This window comes from Microtus ochrogaster, chromosome 5 (assembly GCF_000317375.1).
Source record: "Microtus ochrogaster isolate Prairie Vole_2 chromosome 5, MicOch1.0, whole genome shotgun sequence".
Taxonomy (NCBI): domain Eukaryota; kingdom Metazoa; phylum Chordata; class Mammalia; order Rodentia; family Cricetidae; genus Microtus; species Microtus ochrogaster.
This window is the reverse complement of record NC_022012.1, coordinates 75,154,305-75,177,072: the sequence shown is the minus strand read 5'-3', so window position 1 is coordinate 75,177,072 and position 22,768 is coordinate 75,154,305. Positions and strand designations below refer to the sequence as shown.

General features: G+C 49.9%; 1 protein-coding gene across 10 annotated transcripts in view; it reads left to right on the top strand.

Moving 5' to 3' along the window:
- The window catches only part of Megf11 (multiple EGF like domains 11), a 328,437-nt gene that overhangs the window by 151,831 nt on the left and 153,838 nt on the right, over positions 1–22,768 (top strand). For all 10 annotated transcript variants that reach the window (XM_026779412.1, XM_026779411.1, XM_026779413.1 and 7 more), the window contains exon 5: positions 8,484–8,576. In XM_026779412.1, the coding sequence (XP_026635213.1) occupies positions 8,484–8,576 (93 nt within the window). The remainder of the gene's footprint in view (positions 1–8,483; positions 8,577–22,768) is intronic.

The window sequence follows — 22,768 nt, the reverse complement described above, 5'->3', positions numbered from 1 at the left end:
AGTGAACATGACAGGTAGACACATTTACACACACACTCCCTACACACAGCTATAACACAGCTCTTGGGTCCATGAGAGAGAAGTCTCAGCAGCTGGGTTGTGGTCTTCTTCCATTCTTTCCTCTGAGAGCCAGAAGAGGAAGGAGCTGTACAGGATGACTGTCCACCAGCGAGCTGACTGGAGCTGTGGCTTCTTCCACTCCGTCCCCATTCTCCTAACACTCGCAGTCAATGTTGTCACTCCCTCCCCGCCTCCACTAACAAGGAATTCTTCTCGGCTCTAACTCAGGCCTTCAGATCTGAAGCTGAGCTGAAAATGCCACATTGGGGCCATGATGTCCCAGGTCCTGTACCCTGACGCTAGAAGAGGAATGTGAATAACAGTAGCAAGTTGGGGAAAGGTGTATCTGGAAGCTCTGGTTGGAGGGGCTTTGCAGGTCTTAACTCCTTGGTGTTTGCAGTAATGCTCCTGGATCGCAGGGGAGGCAGGGGAGGAAACTGAAGGTCAGAAGGCTGCCCAGAGACATGCAGCCAATGAATGGCAGAGCAGGGACCCAGTGCATGACAACACACCCCAGCAGGTAGCCGTCAGGTGAGCACGTAACATACCGCGACAGGGGAGCAGCCAGCTAGGGTGCCAGGAACAGAAGATGAGGTGCTAGGGCCTGCTCAGAGAGAGGTCTGTGAGGCGGGGTGGAACTTGCAGGCCTGAGTCCCCAGATCAGGAAGCTGTTGTGTCCTTTATGTCCTCCCAGCACTGCAGGGGAAAGGCTGCTTTCCTAAATGTGACTGTTCACGACCTGGAGTCAAACATGGCCACTCAAAGCCAAGTCCAGATGTGCTGAGGAGTCAGTGGACTTGGCTCTTTCTGGGCTGAGGAGGGAACTCAGTGATCGTGTTTACTGGACTGGGTTTTAGAACTCCCTGGAAATTCCTAAGTCCCCTTCCTCAGACATAGACACATATACACGTCATATAGGGATGCATGACCTTGGCCACAGCAAAATCATTCATGCTAAGCGTGTCACCTCAGAATTGGCACTTGGGCCCACTTGAATGGAGGTTATTTTGTTTCTAAGCAGAATCCAGTGACAACCTGCTCCGTGGCTCCTGCCAGGAATGCTAATGTCTGGCTGATCAATGTGCCTTGGGGCACAGGGGAAATGGGATGAGGGGTGGGATATGGGAAGCTCCAGAAGCCATATGCCATGGAATTCAGGAGGTTACACTGTGCCTGGACCCTAGGCCTTCTCTAGTCTCCACTAGGTATGGGGCCAGGGAGCATGTCTTTATTTGTCTTGACCTTTTCATGTGAAGGAATTTTATAGTTCCATTAACTAGTGAGACCATTTGCAGGCAGCCAGGCAAATATATTACCATGAGCACCTTGGGGACTCTTGGGTCGTCTCGGGTGGAATGCTAATAGAATGGGGAATTGATTCCAGGGGCTCTCCACCATGAGGGCCAGCCAGTAGTCAGGAAGGCCTGTGTTGTCTCCATAGTTTGTCTGCTGAGGAGCTGCCCATGCAAGCTGTTTCTGCCCAAAGCCTGCCACTCCAGCTGTTGTCTGCTCCTCAGAATACATTCTCCGTGCACCAAACTCTGCATGTTATATGTGTGCACACATGTTTGTACATGTTCAGATCTCTCTCTCTCTCCACCTGCCGTGTGTGTGTGTGTGTGTGTGTGTGTGTGTGTGTGCACGCATGCAGGGACATGCATGTGTGTGTGGAGGCCACAGGACAACTTTGAGTGTTGTTCCTCAGGCAGCATCCGCCTTTTCTTCTCTTTTACAGTCTCTCGCTGGCCTGGAACTCACCAAGCAGGCTAGGCTGGCTGGGCAGGAAGCCCCAGGATCTGCTTCTCTGCCTCCCTGTAGTTCTCCGCATCACCACACCTGGCTTTTTTAACATGAGTTTTTGGGCTCAAACTCAGGTCCTCCCCCAACTAAGCTGTCTCTATAGCAACACTCAAGCTCCGTTTGAGTTGACCCTCAAACCGAAATCTGCTGCACTATAAAGCCCTACGCACCCAGAGCTGGAGTGACAGTGGGTCATGCCACTAACCCCTTCATTTCAGACATGGAAATGGAGGTCTGAGGGAGGGAGGCACTCAGCTACATCTGTACAGCGAGTCAGCACCTGGTCTGGTACTGTCACTTGCTTGTTACTGAGGTCCAGGTGACAAGGCAGCCATAAGAGCCATTTCTTAGCATCCTGCACGTGTGTGGGCTCAGACCTCAGCTTGGCTTTGGACCAGTTCGGCTTCCAGAAAGATATGGATGGGGTGTGATGGGAAGGGTCACCGGGGAGAGTTTAGTGATAGAGAGATGGTTTTTATAAAGTTGGGGAGAGGGCTGCAGAAGTAGCTCAGTGGGTGGGGTGCTTGCCTGCCATACACAGCATCCTGGATTGAATCCCCAGTATCACACAAACTGGGTGATGATGTGCACTGTAGCCCCAGCATTTGGGAAGAGGAAGCAGAAGGATAAGGTCAGTCTGGAGTACATAAGACCTCATCTCAGAACAATAAATAAACAGACAAACAAAGGCAGGGAAAGTATTTGTGAAAACCACTAAGAAATGGTATAGCATCTATCTGAGAACCGCTGCCATCACTTGGGCCTGAGGACCGCTCCTCAGAATCTTGGACATACATGATACAACCTCCCTTCCTGTTACTTGCTGGTTGTTCCCACTGGCTGGACCTGCCCAGAAGCCAGAGGATGAGGAGGCCTGGGATGCAGTCCATGGAGGTCATCCCTGGGCACAGGGAAGGTGTGGGGGTCAGGAGAGGGGGTGAAGGCATTCTCAAGGGGTCAACACTGGCTTGTAGTCTGACTTTCAGGAAGGCACAGTATGGTCCTGGTTTGCAGGCGAGGGGTTCCTGTCACTGACAGGCTGGGGTGTAGGTGCAGGTGGAGGAGGGGTGATTGTGACAAGATGTCTAACAAGGCTGGACGAGGAGAAACTACTGAGGTCGAGCTCCCTACATGAACTACATGGGGGACCCACAACCACGGGGCACCTACTGTGTGGGGGCTTACCAACACAGAGCAGGAAGCAGCCAGTGCTCCCCAGGGACTGGAGGCCTCAGGGGGTATCTCTATGAGAGTGAACTCCCCAAAGCATGCTGGGAGGGCCTTTGGTTGGGACCTGTCTCAGTCAGGGTTACTATTGGTGTGAGGAAACACCGTGACCAAAAGCAGCTTGGGGAGGAAAGGGTTTGCTCTGCTTTACACTTCCGCAGCACAGTTTATCGAAGGAGGTCAAGGCAGGAACTGAAACGGGGCAGGAACCTGGAGGCAGGAGCTGATGCAGAGACCATGGAGGATGCTACTCACTGGCTTGCTCCCCATTGCTTCTTTAACCTGCTTTCTAGAAGAACCCAGGACCACCAGCCCAGAGATCACACCACTCACAGTGGGCTGGGCCCTTCCAATCAATCACTAATTAAGAAAATGCCCTACGGGCTTGCTTACAGCCTGATTTTATAGCAGCATTTTCTTAATTGACATTCACTCCTCTCTGATGACTTGAGCTTGTGTCAAGTTGACATGAAACTATGGAGTACAAGGTTGAGATAACTCATGTGAAAATCTCCAGGCACAGCAAGTAGTGGGTACTCAGAAAATGTACAAACAAACAAATAAAAGCATGGGAAGGGTTAGTGGAAACCCTCCCATAGGAAGTGGCAACAAATGGAAGCAGTTGTCATCTGTTTTTGACATCCAGCCCAGACCCCACAGTCTATACCCACAGGCATGTGTGGTGATCCTGTGTGTGAGATGATCATGGGAATGAGAGGGGTTCAGATCTCATGGTGTACACGCACAGTCATATGTGATGATCCTGTGTGGTGTGTGTGTGTGTGTGTGTGTGTGTGTGTGTGTGTGTGAGAGAGAGAGAGAGACAGACAGACAGACAGACAGAATATTGTGGGAGTGTGAAGAGATTTCAACAACTCTTGTTCTCTGGACACCTAATAATTGCTGGGTATTCACCTAAGTGTTTGTAAATCACATACATTTATTTATTTATTTTATGTATTTATGTATTTATTTATTTAATAGAATGCAATGGGAAGGGGCATGCATGTGCCATGGTGCATTTGCAAGGTCAGAGCTCAGTTTGTGGGGGTTGGCTTTCTCCTTCCCCGTGGGGGTTCCAGGGATTGCACTTGGGCTGCCAGGCTTTATCACTGAGTCATCTCGCCAGCACCCTAACATTTCCATCTTTGCAACAACTCTGAGGTGGGTACCATTGTTCTCAAGACAGGGAAGGGGGTCATTTGCTTGTGGTACTGGTGGAGCAATAGTAGTTGGTAAATCTCAGATTTAAACTTAGGTTATGGTGTTCTTTCCCACCAGGGATCTGACAGCAGACCCCTGCAAGCCACCCACCATGAACCACAATAAAGGATGAGGGTAACTCTGTGTGGCGTGTGTGTGAGTGTGTGGTGTGTGGTGTGTGTGTGTGTGTGTGTGTGTGTGTGAGTGTGTGGTGTGTGTGTGAGTGTGTGGTGTGTGTGTGAGTGGTGTGTGTGTGAGTGTGTGGTGTGTGTGAGTGTGTGTGTGGTGTGTGTGTGAGTGGTGTGTGTGAGTGTGTGTGTGTGTGAGTGTGTGTGTGTGTGAGTGGTGTGTGTGAGTGTGTGGTGTGTGTGAGAGTGAGTGTGTGTGTGTTGAAAAGGGCTCAAGTGTCACTGGATGATGCCACGAGGCCCAAGGAAACCCTGCCAGTAGTGAGAGCAAGGCTTCTCTGGCACTTGCTATGCCCTGAGCCTTTATCAATTCACTTGACTCCTGCAGCCTGTGAGATCTAGCCTGTCACCATCTCCGACTGAATGGGGGGCTGACCCAGGGACAGAGGTGGGCAGAGGTACCAATTAACACCTGTGGGCAAACCCCTGTGCTCTGGATACCTTGTGTCCTAGCTCCACCAACCTGCTTCTCAGCAGCAGCCATTCCCAGCATGCCAGGGGGTTGGAAGATGCTTAGGAGCAAGATTGGATGGGAGGGCAATGAGATGGGGCTGAGAGAGCAGAAGTTCAGGTTGTTCTGTCGGTCGGGCTGGAGAGCGGGAGTGCTGCCCCTCCCCTTGTCGTGAAGCTGCTCCCATCCAGTCTGCCTTGGGGTCCCTGCTCGTGGGCAAATGGACATGCTGTGGTAAGAAAGACTTGACCACAAACCTCCTGTAAAGCTGCGGGAGTCAGTGATGGCAGGGTCCTAACCTGATCCCTCCAGAGCTCAGCTATGTGGCATCTGGGGGAGGGGGACAGGAACCTGTTACTCTAGGGGCAGTTCCCGTGCGAGTCCTGGGCTTCTGTGGAGGGGCTGCTCACTTGGGACCCTGGGGTTGGAGTTAGGCTGCCACGGTATCTTAACTTCACTAACCTTTGGGTGACTCTCCTCTCTCTCCAGGTGTTCAAACAGTGGCCCAAATGCCATCTCTAGCAATCTCAGCTCTGAGTGTTTGTCATCAATATTTCAGGATTCAAACATCTGTCTAAACAACACCTATGAAATATGAACGGATTGAGGTTTTAAAAAGTGGTCGACAGAAAAGGACGAGGGAGAGAGAGGATAGTGAGGTCTAGAGAGAACATAGGGACTCCCCCCCCCACACACATCCCTGGAAGCGGGTCTGGGGCTCACGAGGGGCCGCTCAGCATGTGTGGGTTGGTGGCAGTGTTCTAAACCCAGGGCTAAGCTGGGGGTTATGGCTCAGCATTTGGGGTGGTGCTTGACAACCGGTACCCTGGGTTTCTAGGACCTGAGAAGGCTGTGCAGTGTATAGCTTGCTCAGAATACCCAACAGCCATTCCTGCTGGCCAGGGGTTGCAAGGGGTTAGGCAAATATCATGGGTGTCTGGAATCCGAGAGACGCAAAGGCAGTCAGGAAGCCAGCTGAGACCTTGCACTTCTCTTGCCTCCTTCCAGGTGGTCAGAGCCCCTATCCCCTCCCCCTGCAGGGTGCTCAGGGCATGGAGACTGTAGCCCTGGCCTGTCCCCAGCTCTCACTGAGCCTCCCAGGGCCAGCTGGCAGCACTCCGTGCTCAACCTTACATTCTTGTGCCTTAGCCAGGATGGGGGAAGATGCTGTAAAACAGCCTCAGTTTCTCCCTGCACGTAATGAGGGGGCTGGATATGATTTTCTCTTTTCTCTGAGGTTTCTTCAATCCCCAACACACCACAGGTTTAGAATTCATGGAAGGCTCCCACCACCTCGGCAGAGACCCCAGGGTCAAAGTTTGTGCTTTCTGCACTCAGGAAGCAAACAGCTGGAGTTATCCTTGCTGGGCTGAGCTGAAAGTCTGGAACTTACACCGGCCCAGCTGTGCATCTCACAGAGTCCTTAGCCTATAAGGACTATGGAGCAAGAGTAGCAAGGCCCTCACTGGGAGCTGGCAGAGCCCAATGGACTGTCATGAGATGGGGAACAAAGACGGACACCTGCTTTCCTGTGTGTTCCAGGACATAGGCCTATTTGAACCTGTTTAGGATGTCCTTGGCATAGCAGTGACTGGCTAGGGTCTTGGTAGTGCCCAGTGAGCAGGTCACTGTGGTTCTCAGTGGAGTTGGTTCCCAGATCCAGGCTCAGCCCAGTTCCTAGTCAGGGAGCTGGGGAAGCCATCCCTAGGGATCTCCAGTACTGGGGCTCTGCAGGTCCCTAGCACAAGCCAGGCTGATTGGAGACCTCTAACTGGGGCCATCTGAAGTGGCTCTCCCAGGGTCTTCCCTATCTGGGAACCTGGACAGAGCTAGGACAGTAACTATAGGAGCAGTAGCTCCAAGGCCAGCATTAGGGGAGGGCTAGGAGACCCCACACCAACCATCCCATGATCACACCAGTTAGCATCTAGACCAGGCAGTGGGTCAGTGGCAGCCCCTCCAGACTCAGTCCAAGAGGCTACCTGCTCCTCAGCCCAGGCCAGAAGCAGACAGCAAGATGAATTCTCACTGCTTTCTGAGTGAGAGCTCTTTATCTCAAGCCCACCTGGGAGATTGACAGGGTTGATGATAGCTGCTGATTTTCCGAGCTGGCAAAATTAGTGGGGGTAGCATGTAGGGGTTTCTGTAATGCTTGGCTGATGGCTTAGGTGGTGGGGCAGGTCTCTTGGGGAGCAAAGGGTGACCTTGGAAATGTGGATTCTATCGAAAGGAGAGCAATAAGCTCTCTTCCTCACACTGGCTGTCAATAAGACTCCTCGGTGCCGGTGCGGTGGATGGAAACTGCTCATTGCCTAGCCTGGCGGCTCCGGGGCTGTAGCATTTGACTGCGTGATAAGAAATTGCCAGGCACTTTCTAATTACAATTATCATCATCGTGGATGTCTCTCTTAATTACTTTCTTATAATTAGCTGTTGCTTTTTCCCCTCAGCATTTGTATACTTTGCAGATTTGCTGACATTTGAGAACCCCAAAATAGGGATGTTTGAGGAGGGGGGCAGGAAGGTGGGGGCACAGTGCTTGCTCCTGCCAGGCAGCCTGCTTACATGAGGGACTTTTGTGAGGGGAACCTAGGGCCAGCAAAAGATGGAGAGGGCAGGTTTGCTGAGCAAATGTGGCCAGAGTTTGGGGGTGTGGTAGAGGCCTCTGGTTTGTACATGGGCTCCACAAATCAAACTCTGGAGTTTTTATATTTATTTTACTTATGTGTGCATGTGTCTATGTGAGCATATGCCCCACGTATGTGAGTGCCAGCAGAGATCAGAGGGCAGGGGATTCCCTGGAACTAGAGTTACAAAGTTAATTGTGAGTTTCCAGATATGGGTCCCAGGAAATGAACTCAAGTCCTCTGGAAGAGCAGCAAGTGCTCTTAACTACTGAGCCATCTCTCCAGCCACCCCTCTTGACCATCCCACCCCAGATTTTCCTTTTCTTTCTTCTCTGTATCTCTTTCTGTCTCCCTGTCTCTGAGACAGATATATATATCTTAGACTGGCCTCAAATTCACTGATCCTCCAACTTTACACTCTTAAGGCCTGGGCTCATAGGCATGTATTACCACATCAACCTGAAAAGATTCTTTTTTTTTAAAGTAGGTTCTCATGTAATTCAGACTAGCCTCCAATTTACATTGTAGCTGAGGATAACGATAAGTTCTTGTTCTTCCTTCCTCTACTTCCGGAGTGCTGGGATTAGGCATGTGGTACCACACATGGTTATGAGGTGTTGGGGATTCTCTGTCTACTTAGCTGCATCTCTAGTGTCTGAAGGAGCTATTACCAAAAAAAAACCAAGGCTGCCCTGCCTCAGGCTGGGGTTTTGTTTTAAGAAGTGAGGCTGGGGTAGACCCCATGCCCTCTTGTCAGTCACATTTCAAGTTGAACAACTCAAATCCTATTAACTTTGATGTTTATCCCCCAAACCAAAGATACATTTGGAGCATCCTTGGCACTAGGGACCCATGACAAAGTGGCTTCTGCTTTGTGCCCAGATGGCTGGTCTCACTGTCTGCTTTTCTTCTCTCCCATACCTTCAGCCCTGTGCACTGAGGAGTGTATGCACGGCCGTTGCGTCTCTCCAGATACCTGCCATTGTGAACCTGGATGGGGAGGCCCTGACTGCTCCAGCGGTAAGTCTGGGGTTTTGGGGATCAGTGGTCCACAGTTCTGACATTGGAAGGGGTGGTGGCATGTGCAAGTTCATCCATGTGACTGGTGGAGATGACTTTGGATGTCAGGAAGATGCCAGATACAGTTAATGTGTGACAACATTTTGGGGGTCAAGACTCTAGGGGGGTGGGGAGATGGTTCGTTGAGTCTTGAGGGTTATAAATATGGAGAGCTGTATGGTCATTTGTACACTTTTCTTTTAATGACCCATGTCTATATATGGTATTTGAGGGTTGGGATGAACTTGAGATGATGTGTATACTTGTTTACATATCAAGGTGGTTATTAGGCCTGGTCCTTGACTCGGTTGGTTCAGAAACTCAGTTTCATGAATGCAGTGGGTGCACAAGGGGCTATTGTGTGAGGATGGTGGCTACCAGGACATCTGTGTCCCCAGTAGTTAAAGAAGGGGACACCCCTAGGGGCAAGACACTGTTCCTATATCTCCTTTCATGGAGAATGCCCATTTCTCAGAGAAACCTGACTGATAAGGAGTTAGGTACACCTATGGATGACCCAGTGACCCACAGAAAAATGGGACATCATCTTTATTGTGGTACTAGTTCCCCAGAGGAGGACTGTATCAGGTAAAGCTGAAGAGATTCACTGCTAAGAGCTGGAGATGAATCCTCCCCTCCCTCTGATAGTCTCAGATGACCCCTTCCATAGGTACATTCCATAACCAGTCAATAGCTGTTTCATACTGGGGTCCTATTGGCTAGCGGCCTTGACTAGCATTGGAGCTCCATTTTCTTCATGCTTTAAGTTGGTATAGGTGAAAACATACCTAGGCCAACCCAGTAGAGGTCTAAGTACCACTGTTTATGAGTCTTGGGGAGCCACCCCTGTGTACCCTTCCATAGAGGTGATGCTGTAAATCCTTAGGCAGGGGAGTGCTGGGTTCACACACATTAGCCTGACCTGACAGTTTGTGTGCCCACTCCTGTTCTATGCTGGGCTGGGCAAATCTAATTGTGGTCTTTGGATATGCAGATTTGATACATGGTGCCTATGTCTTTGTCTAGAAGGGCATTAGAAAATGCCAGCCCAAAGGAAGGTATGGGATGTGTGGTTTTTATCCAAAGTCTTGGTGACTCTTCTGAATTCTTGAAGGGGTCCACATCTGCTTGGAGCTTCCAATAGCCCCTGTGTAGTGTGTGGGGAAACCCTAAATGTCTGTATAGCCTCCATTTCCACCCACTCCACTGCCTTAAAGACAGGCTGTGACTGAGAAGGAAGGCCAGACGACGAAGAATGAGCCTGAGGGATGAATTTACAAGTTATATTCAACCAGTTTTTCTGTGGACTTTAAGTTCAGGAAGCACAGTGGGGAAATGTCCAAGGGCATGTACACTGTCCATGTTTCCTTTGGTGTAATTCTGCTGACAGCGGATCTTTGGGGAGAAACATTTGACTGGAGTGGGTGACCTGGATGGCCTGGGCCTACTTGCAGCTGTTGCCACCTCTTCCCAAGAATAGGGCGGTCTGTGAAGGAGGGGATGAGGCCTCAGTCTCTCTCAGGCTGTGCACTTACAGCTGGTTCAGTGCTGTGCAGTCAGGTGGGTTTGGGGGGGGGGCTTTCAGACAGGATCTTTGTCATTTCTGATTTACCATCTGGTGACCTTGGATGAATGGGATTTGATGGTGTTGAGCAGGTCTTGCAGCGGGGTGAGATTACCAAACACCAGGGTTACATCACAGAATGACATGAGGATAATTCAACCCCCTGCGTCATCACATTTAGGGGCCAGTCTAACCCACAGCTTGTCCCCTTTCCCCTAAATCCTCATGCTCAGCTGGAGCCACCGTCTCTGGTTCAAAGGACCTTGCTCTCTGGGATCTATTCAAAGGCGTGTATTACCAGAGCCAAAGAAAGTACTGAGAGACTGGTTCTGTTCAAGGTAGTTTATTATCGCTGTGACCCAATACCTGATAGTAACAACCTGCGAGGGGAGGGGTTTATTTCAGCTCACAGTTTCAGAGTGTTCAATCCATGGTGGCCAGGCTAACCATCATGGTTGTAGAGTGTGGTGGAAGAGATTCTCAACCTCATGACAGACAGACAGAAAGAGAGACAGACAGACAGGAAAGAGAGGGAGTTGGGAGGAAGAGGCTAAGGACAAAATACGTGCCCTGGACTCACCCCCGTCCCCACTTCCTAAAGTTTTCTCCAACTCTCAAAATAATGCCAGCAGCTGGGAGAAGATCTATGGGCTATGGTCTTTCAGAGCCGGCCCCAGCTTCATTTTGAGGGAAAGCAGTGTTAGATGAAGGTAATTCGTAGATTCTCATGCCAGAGCTTCGGCAGTGCCTGGCGGAGAGCTTTCCAACCCTTAAGGCCTCCTAGACATAGGAAGCTCACTACTTCCTGTGGAAGTTCATTTTGGCTGCTGGGAAGTCTTCCCTTCTCCCCAGTGGAAATATTTCTCTGGTTCCTACTGGTTGCTTCTTGCTCACAGTGAGTACTGAGCAGGCTGATGGATTGCCATGATCTTTTTCTTGGCATGTCTGGAATTTCTCCCAAGGAGCTCATTGGACCAGGCCTCAGGCTGTGGATGTAGGGTGAACTGCCCCAGATCAGAGGATTATAGTCATCGAGCCTGCTTGGAAGAAATGGGGGCTCCTCCCCCAGCTCCCTCTTCGGGTAATACGCACAGCCACTGATCTCCTCTTTTCTTCTCTGAGATGTATTGTGTCTTATGGGACGTGATTTGGGCTGCTTTGCCATCTGTCTTTTTCCTATCGCCGGTGGCCTTTATTTCCCCTTAAATTATCATCCCTGTATCCAAGCCCATAATGGCAGGCCTGCTCTGACCAGTCCTGAGAGAGGACAGTTTTGTTACTATCCGTGCTGCCATCGATTGAACTTGACCATGCGTGGGACACGGTCTTGAACTTCGTGTTTCATCTTCATAGCATCCTGTGCTGGGGAATTACTAGGCTTGTTTTACAGATGGGAAAGTCAGCGCAGAGAGGCTGGCAAAGTGTCATAGACAGCTAACCAGTAAATGGTGAAACCAGTCAAAACTCTGGGTTCTAAATCTAACTCTGCAGGTGTGTTTACCCATATGGGCCCATGCAGAGGCCAGAGCTCAACAGAGTCTCTTTGTCTATCACTACCCCCTATTGTTTGAAACAGGGTCTTTCACTGAGTAGGCTAGACTGGCTGACAAGTGAGCCCCAAGGAATCCTCCTTTCTCTGCCCCATCCCTGCCAGTGCTAGGCCCAATGTGTGCTTGGCCACATCTATTTTTCTAAGATTTATTATTATTATTATTATTATTATTATTATTATTATTATTATTATTATTATGTATACAGTATTCTGTTTGCATGCCTGCCTTCAGGCCAGAACAGGGCATCAGATCTCATTATAGCTGGTTGTGAAGCCCCCATGTGGTTGCTGGGAATTGAATTTAGGGCCTCTCAAGAACAGCCAGTGCTCTTAACCTCTGAGCCATCTCTCCAGTCACCCCACTTTTAATGTGGGTGCTGGGACTTAAAACTCAGATTCTCATGCTTGCAGAGCAAACTATTTCCCAGTCATAAACCTGAACTCTTAACGATTATAGCCTTCCTTTCGGGCATTCTATCCCTGTTAATATGGCCTTGGGTTGAAATAGGTTTTTCTTTTTTAGATTGTGTGTATGTGGGGGTGAGGAGTGTGGGCAGGTAACTGAGGTACTTGATGGAGCCCAGGGGCACTGAGTCTTCTGGAACTGGAGTTACAGGCCGTTGGGAGCTGCACAAGGTGGGTTCTGGAACCTGAGCTCAGGTCCTCAGGAAGAGCAGCAAATGTTCATAACCAATGAGCTGTCTCTCTAGTCCCTGAAATACATTTTCAATGTGAGAACGTAGCTGCTCTCAGGAGAAAGAAGAATGTGTTCATAAGCTTTGACTTACAGACACCATTGTAGGGAGAAAAATCAGTCAGGAAATGCAACTTACGATCAGATGTGATCTAACAGTCAAGCCTGCTTGTGTTGCTGGACATCCACCCGCCTGTTATGCAGGGCCTGGGGAGACGTATCCCTCCAGGTGCAGTGTGTGACCCTAAAGATCTCAGGTTGGGTCTATACATGGGATGGAAAAGAATCAGATTGGCTTCAATGGGAAACAGCAGGCTTCCTTGGTTTGGATTTTTCCCCATTGATATTGAAGTTATACACCTTCACATTAAAGAGAAGTTTAGCAAGAGCATAGACTCCAGGTCGCAGCCCAGGTTCACCTCTCCCAGCCTTTGGATGGTAGGAGCCCTGGCATTCTACTGACATTTGCATGCAGTGCTGGACCTGGATCCCACACGTGTGCTAGCCAGAAACTCACTCCTGTAATTCAACCCTAAGTTGTACACTCGTTTCCTTGTCAATAAGCATTAATCTCCTTTAAATTTTTAATGGCCGTCTAGACTTCCATTCTGTGGTTTACCGTGTGTCTTTCACCAGGCCCGGCTGGTGAACATTAGGTTGTTTCTGATCATTCCCTGCCACTGGATTCTTTGGGTCTGTTTGTTGTAGAACTTGGGGATTTTTCACAGTTTAGGAAGTACAAGACGGGTCTGGTCTGGGACTCAGTTCACAGGGTGCTTGCCTGGCACCTGCTACTGTGTGTTCCTCCCCAGCACTGTGTGACCTGGGTTGCTGTGACCCCAGCATGTCAGAGGTAGAGAAAGGAGGATCTGGGGTTCAGTGCCATCCTTGGCTGCATTGTGGGTTTGAAGCCAGCCTGGGACACATGAGACTGTTTCAAAAAGAAAATCAATAACAACAAAACCCCTTTCGATTTGCTATTGGTTGATGCTTTAGCACCCAGAGCTGCAGAGGACTGGAGTACCAAGGCCAACGTATGCCTTCAGACCCCTTTGTTCTGGAGTTGATGAAAACTCCAGAATGCCAAGCATGGGCAGAGGAACCTGACCACCATGTGGAGGAATGCAGCACGGAGCCCAAACTCGACTCTCTGGCCTCCAGTGCCCAGTGTGCACTATGTACTCTTTGAAGCCTATACAAGACAGCTGACTTGCACACAGACACTTCTCTGTTCTACAAGCATGCATGTGGAACCAATGGGATGGTTGAGTGTGTAAGGGTGTTCACTGCAAGCTTGATAAACCGAGTATGACTGCCAGAATCCACACGGCGGGAGGAGAGAAGCAACTATTGCATGTTATCTTCTGACCACCATATGCATGCATGTGTGCATGTACACACACACACACACACACACACACACTGAATAAAATATAGTAAAAATTTAAGTGTGTATGTAAACTACATGAGGCAGAGCATAATACCTTTAATACTGACACTGGGGTGGTGTAGGCAGAAGGATGAGGAATTCAAGGCCACCCTTGAATACCTGGTAAGTTCAAAGGTAGCCTGGGCTACATGAGACAGAGAGAGGTGGGGAGAGGGAGAGAGAGAGAGAGAGAGAGAGAGAGAGAGAGAGAGAGAGAGAGAAGAGAAGGGAAGAGAAGAGAAGAAAGAAAGAAAGAAAGAAAGGAAGAAAGGAGGAAGGAAGTATGAGCAGGCATTGGCAGCTCCATCATGTGCAATGATTGCCCCCTGGTTCTGGGCAGGCCCCTGGGGGAAACAGCACCGTTTCTAAGGTGACCAATGATTGATCACATCCAGTGACATAAAGATTGTCACGACCAGGAGTCACGTCCCTGCAGATTTGCCTCTCTGTGTGAATTTCAGCACAAACCTCCCAAGAATATTTTGGAGGCTTTTTCAAAATCTTGGGATTATATATGTGTGAAGAAGAGCCCGGGGTCCTGGATGAAAATGTCGGAGCAATTCTTCTTGCACCTGTCTCTCCCTCTTCCCCTTAGCAGCCCAATTTCTTCTCGGGATAAATTCCTGGAAGTGGCAGGGAAGGATGTAAATATCTGTCATCTGGTACCTGCCCCTGTCCTGCCTTTTGCAGCTGCCAAGGGATTGAAGGATTAATCATTTTGACAGCCCTCCAGGAGACAAATTTGGCTCTAAGGTGGGGATGGGGGCTCTCCATGCTTTTATAGACTTAGACCTCCCCCACTGACTAATTTCTTTAAGGGCCGTCACTAATTTCTTTCTGCTCTGAAAAGGAAGGAGGTTGACAGCCCCGCTCTATGGATTGTCTGGGCTCTTCACCCGAGCAATACGGGGAAACGGAGTGGCCACGTGCTTGGCCGTAAACCTGCGTCCCATATAATAACGAAGCACGAGAGGATGGGACGTCAGTTTATACTGCATAAGGACAACAGAGTGGCCCTTATTAAATTGCACAAGGCTCACAAGTGGAGATAAAAGGGGAAAGAAGTTTTTCTATATTGAATATCTAGCTTTTTAAAGTAATTAGGAATATTAAAGCGCTGACAATGATTGAGATAGAAACATTATTCATAACTTTTATTTCCGTGCTGGGCAATGATCCAGTATATTTCATTTATGAGGTTTGAGCTGTAAGGAGAAGGACGTGAGCCAATTCCTAAATTAAATATGCCCTGTTAACTTTTATAAATGATGCCCAAAAATTAGCTTGGAAGTTTAAGCTTTCATTGTATTATTTAATTATTGTCTTTCCTAGGCTCCATTTCTCTGCTCCCATGGTGCTTTGCAGTTTGGGTTGTAGACGATAAAATGGGGTTTGGGGTTTGGTCTTAGGGATCCCCAGAAGAGGTGGCTGGGGTCGGTGTGACAGAGGCTGCCATGCTGGAGTTGTCCCAGCATCTTGATTTGTCCTGAGCTTCCCTTCTGTTTGCATGTCTCCGGGAAAGCCTTTGGTAATAACTGCTCAGCAGTGTCCCACCGACTGGCAAGCTCCTCCTCACTCTGGGATCCTGGGATCTTGGTAGGACTACCCAGCAGCCCTGAGGAGTGACCGCAGCCAGGCCCAACTTCTGCCAAGTCCAGGGTGTTATTTTGAATGACGATGGGGGCCAACTTGACTCTCTGTTAGTTTTGGAAATGGAAATAGAGCCCTGACAAAGGGATGTAGTTCGGGTGATAGAATGCATTCCTAACGTGGATGGGACACTGGGTTTATTCCCCAGCACTGCATTAAACCAGTCTGGTGGTGAGCATCTGCTATGCTAGTGCTCAGCTGGGGTCTGTGTGACCACACAGCTTCTCAAACATCCTTTAACAAATTGTGGTTAAAATATGCATGACATAAGATTTAGTGTGGTCACCATTTTTGTAGACATAGTTTTGAGACCTCAGTACAGTCAAGTGGTTGTGCGGTCATCAATGCTACCCACACCTTCAGAACTTTTCCTCTTCCTCAACTGAAACTCTGAAGCCATCAAACCCAACTCCCAGCCTCCCTTCCCCAAGCCCTGGCTGCCACCACTCTCCATTTTCCTTGGTTTGAGGGGTGGGGTGGGGGAGGAGGTTGAGCCGGGGCCTCACTATGTAAACCAGGCTGATCTTGAGTTCTGCCTCCTGAATGCTGGGATTAAAGGTTTGTGCCACCACACCCAGCTTCATTCTCTTCTTCTATCTGAGTACCCTGTACTTCATTTTCATAGTATTGAACATTGTCATGCAGTTGGCATGTTTTAATGCACCATAAAAACACATATGTTAAAGGTCACTGTAGACAGACTAAAGTGGAACCATTTGAATGGGGGACAATGCTTTCAAATCTAGTAAGCGACTCATATCAGAATATAGGAAGAATTCCTATGGAACAGAAAAATCTAATCAATCTGATTTGAAAATAGGCAAAGGCTGGGAGCAGAGCTCAGTGGTAGAGAACTTGCCTAGCATGAGACCCTAGGTTCAAATTCCAGCATGGCAAAAGAGAGGAGAAAAAGACAGTAGAAAGAAAAAGACAAGGGTCTTGTAGGCATCTAGGCTTTGCTCCAAGAAGATATAGAAATGGCTAACAGGTCCGTGCAGAGAAGAGCAGTACCACCCACCATCAAAAATGCACAGCAGAGCTCCCTGTGATACTGTTTTACACTGGAACAATCAGTCATTCAAATACAAAACAAAAGCCATCCCCAGGAGGGCTGGGGCAGAGCTTAGCTGGTAGTGTGCTTGCCTAGCATGCAGGGTCCTGAGTTTGATCCTTAGCCCGCTTACGCTGGGCACAGTGGAGTGGCACACACCTGTAATTCTATTCTGCGGGATGCAGAGGCAGGAAGATCAGGAGTTCAAGGTCATCTTTTGATTGTGCAGTGAGTTTGAGGCTAGCCACCAGGCATCCAGAGGGTGGGATGGCTCTAAACTGTTAGCCAAGAGACTGGGGAAAGTGGAGAAAGATCAAGAGCTAACTTAGGCCTTCCAGGCTGCTGACTGTTAGCAAGGATGTTTCAGCGGTGAGTTAGGGCTCCATACCCTTTGGGACACTGAGTTCTGGGGGATTCAGGCTCTGCTTTCACTGTGTCACAGGCGACAGAAAAGAAGACAAGCATTGCGGGTCCTGGCAGAAGCCCTACACTGCCATGAACAAGAGAACCCTTTTCTGGCTCCATCTCTGCCTTGGTGGCCCTGGCCAAGTCCTTCCCCCTCTAGATGCTGAGGCATGGGGCACCTCAGTGTTTCATCTGTAAAAAGACAGTTATCCTGGAGACTCTAGGGCTGTGCAATGCTGCTTCTGTGGTATCAAATCCCAGCATCAGTTTGATGGAGGTGGGGAAGAGGGGGCCTTCCTGCTGACCCAAGACATAGCCCTCCTATACTTGCTTCTCTCTTCATTCTCAACTTAGACAGGAGTGGGGAGCTGTGGGGACCCTTGAGGGCTTCTCTTGACACTTTCTAGCCCCTCTTAGGCAAGGCTAAGCCCTTGATGACCCAGGTATAGGCTGATTCTCCCCACAAATGCAAGCAGGGTGCAGAGGGTACAGGGCCATTGGGAGGCCAAGGCTTTCTCCTGGGCTATTTCTCGCTACATTGAGCTGCTGAGTTGTCAAGGTTGGAGCAACTCTAGATGAATGTGTTTCAAAGCAATCATCCCTGCTGTTGTTCACTTGGCTCTGCCTAGCTTATAGCCCCTTGCAGATCCAGCCTGGGTTGCCTTCTGCCAGCATCTGCTGGGCCTGGGGGCTTCCCCGGGATGGTGGGTCCTGTGTCAACCCCACACACTGATGCAGCCACTATGACAGGAACAGAAGGGGACTGTGGATGGCAGCAAATGCTTTGTCAAGGTCTATGAACAGGAAGAGCTGAGGCCCCCAGAATTATAATATGGAACAGCAGTAACCAAACCCAGGGTTCAACAGCCCGGCCACAGCTCAGCAGTTCCATGAGCTCCCTCTCACAGCTTCATCCATGCAAAACATAATTGATGAGCTCCTGCCAGAGACCACAGGACCAGAGGGTTCAGGGATGGGTATCACTGTTGAGGAGGAGTGGGAGCCTAAACTACCAGCATAGAGCCAAGGATAACTCAAGAGACAGGGGAAGGAGGATTCTGGATGTGTATGTGTGTGTGTGTGTTCACTAGCATGTGGGTGTATGTGTTCACAAGCATGTATACACACATGTATGCACTTGCCTGTGTGAGCACGTGCATGGAGGCTAGAAGCATCTTTCTTGGTCTTTATCTTTTTTTTTTTTTTTTTTTTTGGTTTTTCGAGACAGGGTTTCTCTGCGGTTTTGGAGCCTGTCCTGGAACTAGCTCTTGTAGACCAGGCTGGTCTCGAACTCACAGAGATCCGCCTGCCTCTGCCTCCCGAGTGCTGGGATTAAAGGCGTGCGCCACCACCGCCCGGCGGTCTTTCTCTATCTTATATATAGATGCAGGGTCTTGCATTTGAACATAGACCTTACCTGTTCATCTAGTCCAGCTAGCCAGCTTGCCTAAGGATCCCACCCCTGACTCCTGAGCACTGAGATTACAGGTGGCCTGCCAACATGTGTGTGGGTGCTGGAGATCTGGCTCTGGTTTTCATGTTTGCTCAGTAAGAAGTTTACCCTACTGAGTGATCTCCCCAGCCCAGACTCTGGCTTTTATGGGAAGGGAACCCAGATATTTAAGAAAGCCATTATGAGAAGTAGTAGAAGGCAGAAGCCAGGTGTACACCCTGCTCCCCATTAGAAGCAGAAACTTATTTAGAAGCAGGTCCAGGGGAGATAAGCAGTGGCCTGGAGCCCCACAGCCAAAGGTTGTCAGAGCTCTGAATCTGGCTTTTTGGATTTTTGAAATAGGGTGCCACTATGTAGCCCAGGCTGGCCTCAAACTAACAATCCTGTAGCATCAGCCTCCAGCTGTTATCACCGGGTGCCATGATTGCAAGTTGGTAATGGATAGGAGGCTAAACAAGGGAGGGGGCTGAGAGCTGACCTAGCTCCTGTCTGGAGTTCTCAGCAACAAGAGCTCCAGAGGAAGGGCAACAAAGAGGTAGGTCCTTTGTCCTCTCTGTCCTCCCTCCTGGCCGAGCCTTCCTGCAGTCCCAGCTTTCCTCTTTTGGGGATACCTAGGCCCAGTAGCAATGCTCAGCAAGCCCTTAAAGACATGTACCGGTTCCTTCCACGGTCACCTTCTCCCATGGGTGGCTTTCTGGAGAAGTGAGAAGAAGTGGGGGGAAGATGATGGGTGCCCTGTTTCATGGAGTCAGCCATGATGGGACAGGTGGAGACAGCTCATAGACCTCAGGATATAGGACTAAAGCCTCCAAGCCCTCCCCATACCTCCTCTGTCTTGGGCTGTGGTACTGGGATGGTGCATACCAGGAAGGGAACCCTTCTCAGACCCCACCACTACCCACGCAGAACTACGAGGCTGAGCCTGTGCCTGCCCCACCAGGTCTTGAGAAGGCAGACTGTGGACAGAGGGTTGCACCAGGCCATCCTCGTTCCCCTCCCAGTAGGGGAAGCTCCTTAGGCTCCCATCACACCTGGTGGCTGCTTCCTCTCAAATCAGGAAGATCTGGGATCGGTCAAGTCAGGGGTCATATACTGAAAGCTGGCGTTCCGTACCTGACCATTCCAGACACTGGGCAGCCCAAAGTTCATCCACGTGAGTTGCCTGTTGGAGGGAGAATTGGTGATGAGAAGAGGGGGGTGTATTCCACCCGACTCAGCTCTGGCCATCTGCTCCCCCAGAAGGAAATTAATAAGTGACACACAGGGAGCCTTGAGAGCTGGAGAGCGAGGGGGGAGGGGAGTCTGCCTCAAACGTTTGACAGAAGCAGAGCAGAGTGGCAGGAGCCAAGCTGGCATAGTCACGAGAGGCTGGCAGCCGGTGCCCACGTCCCTCCTGGGCCCCATGGGGGTTGTAAAGGACACGGTTCTCCCCCATACACATGAGTACATAGCTGTGTTTCCAGAGCAGTGTGGGAAGCAAGGTATTCAGGGAAAGGAATCACGAAGCAGCTAGGCTGGGTGCTGGCCAGGTGGGTCCCCCGAGGGAGGCGGGGGGCGGGGGGAAGAGAAGTGCCATCTCTCAGCCGAGAGGGCTGGAGTAGAGGGCGGAGCTGTGATGCAGTGAACGTAGCCTCAGCAAGCCCTGAGTTTGCAGTATAACACTGGAGATAGATATGAACGCTTAGGCCACCTCCACACAGTGAGTGGTGACTAAGACCTGTGCTCTGTGGATAAGGATGCTAAGGTCCAGGGCACTCAGCTCCTCTGCAGTGGATTGGTGAGGTATGTTTCTGCCGCAGTGTCAACCTTTGCATGGGGCCACGATTACACTGGGTCCCTCTCCTGTGTTGTTGGCCCTCCTAACTCATCCTCAAAACTACTCCCTGTACAGCCCCATAGCCATTCATTACTGCCCTCCCCATCACTCCAACAGGGAACGGAGACCTCTAGCTGCACAGCTAGCTTGTGGTGGAGCCAGGTTAGAGCCGGTCTCTGTAGACTCCACCCAAGATCCCAGCTGGCACTTCGTTCCCAGGCTGTGTCATCTCTCTCTAATCCTTCCTATACCTGGGAAATGGGGTAGCTGTGAAAATATGACAGGGACCGTGTCGCTTCCTGCTCCCTATGGCCTGTAACAGGTACACAGCTCTTCCATAGTCCTCCAGGCTCCCTCATGAGTCCCACCTGGCTACCACCATGTTTTCCCTTATTCTCACCCATATTGACTTCTTTGCTTATTACTGTGAGAAATAACCTGACAAAAACAACTTAAGAATGAAGGGTTTGGCCAAGCGTGGAAGTGCACTCCTTCAGTCCCAGCAATCAGGAGGCAGAGGCAGGCAGATCTCTGCATTCAAGACCAGCTTGGCTTATATAGTAAGTTCCAGGACAGCCAGGGCTGTGTAGAGAGAGCCGATCTCAAAACCAAACAAAAAGAATAATAAGAAAAATGGAAGTATGGTCCATTATGGCAGGGAAGGCAGGATGGGAGATGATGGAGATGATAATGATGGATGGAGACTCATGCTGCATCCACAGTCAGGAAACAGAGAGTGATAAGAGCTGGTGCTAGGCCTGCTTTCTCCTTTCCATGCATTCTGGGACTCTTGTCCATGGGGCAACTCCACCACAGTTAGGGTAGGCCCCCCTCAATTAACCTACTCTAGAAACAGAACATTACCTCCCAAGCGTCTCTATTAATAGAGCCTGTCAATTTGATGATCAATATTTGCCATCTCATTACTGCTCCCCTCTTTCTCATCTCCCCTTGATCCATCGACCTGCGGCCAGTTCTGAAGCCAGAGCAGCATCCACTGTGCCCATAGCCGATATGGTCCTCAGTACCCTGTCTTCACTCTCCCTCATCCACTGCCTTGAGTCCTCCTCCACAGCGGGACTGGCATCTGTCTTGTCCCCATAACACCACGTTTTTCATGCTGCCTGGCACATAGCAGATCCTCTGTTTAGTGAGACCCAGAGGGTTTGGTCTTCCATTTGATCCCACCCTCTGCCCCTCTCGGATAACACTGAGATGGTGATACTAGGGCTCAGGGAGAGGGTCGGACTCTGTAGGAGGCTTCAATAAGAAAACAAGCAGGCAAACCCAAGTTTGTGACTTAACCTTTCAGAGTTTTCCTACTGAGCTCCTTAAGGACTATGTCGTGAGGCTGGACTCGTGGGTCCTTCAGAGGAAGCCACTATAACTAGTAGGTAGAGAGAAAGGAGAGACACCCGGAAGGAGAGAACCAGAGCCACAGGAAAGATATAATCTGAGCTTCAATGGTCAAGATGGATCAGAGCGCCAAGGCGCTAGGGAGGACTGGGAGCCAGGCCAATGTGACATGCCAGTCTGGATGGCATGGAGCTCTCCCACCAAGCTTGCCGGTGACTTGGTGGGCAGGAGCCGCTCCTGAAAGTGTGTTTCGCATCAGTTGAGTCTGCATTGCTTCCTGGTGGGACACCCCTAACTCTTTCTTCTTCCAAGATACCTGTGATCGATTCTGGACCTGGCTATGGGGGAAAAAACTGAGGCTGCTGAATGCTGCAGCCCTGGCCAGGCCTTCCAGGCCAATTGGGCCATGTCCTCTTCCCCTTGTGTCTGACTAGAGGTGACCAAGGAACATATGGTAGGTGATTTGGCATTGGGTAGGTAGCAGATTGGATGCAGGAGCCACCATGATTAGGTGTGGATGAGTGGATCCGAGGAGAGAATGTCCTGGAAAGGCCAAGTGGGCACATGTCAGCCTGATGCCTCCTGCCTCCCTGCTGGGCCAGAGATGGAAACCTGGCAGGAATGACCAAAGGAAGCACCTGGGGATGGTCCTATTGCCCCCAGCATCTCTTGACCCCAGCCGACCTCCTGTAGTCAGTGAAGACCCCTAAGCAGACAGCCACTACCTAGCAGTGCTGTCGTCGTGGAGACTAGACAGAACTTAAGAGTCCGTCACCTCCTAATGAGGGAAGCCCATTCTTGCAGTCTGGGTAATAGGCCTCAAATTGAATAATTAATAAAGTTATAAAAATATGTCTATTTTATGGCCAGAATAACTCAGCTTCAATCAGAAGCAATTATTTCTTACAGTTAAACCACTTGGAATTTTTCACAAACGTCTTCATGAACAGCTATAGCAGCAAGGCAGGATTCCAGATTTGATTGCCGTCTTGAGAAGTCTGCTGAGACCAGCTCTAGGCAACTAGGGCTCTGTCAGTTGAGAACTATCCATCTTTCTATCCATCCACCCATCACCTTATCTATCGGTTCAACTAAACAAACCCCTGTCCACAATGTATCAGCGTATCCATCCATCTGTCCATTGTTCTATTTATTCATCTGTCAATCCCTTCATCCATTTTTT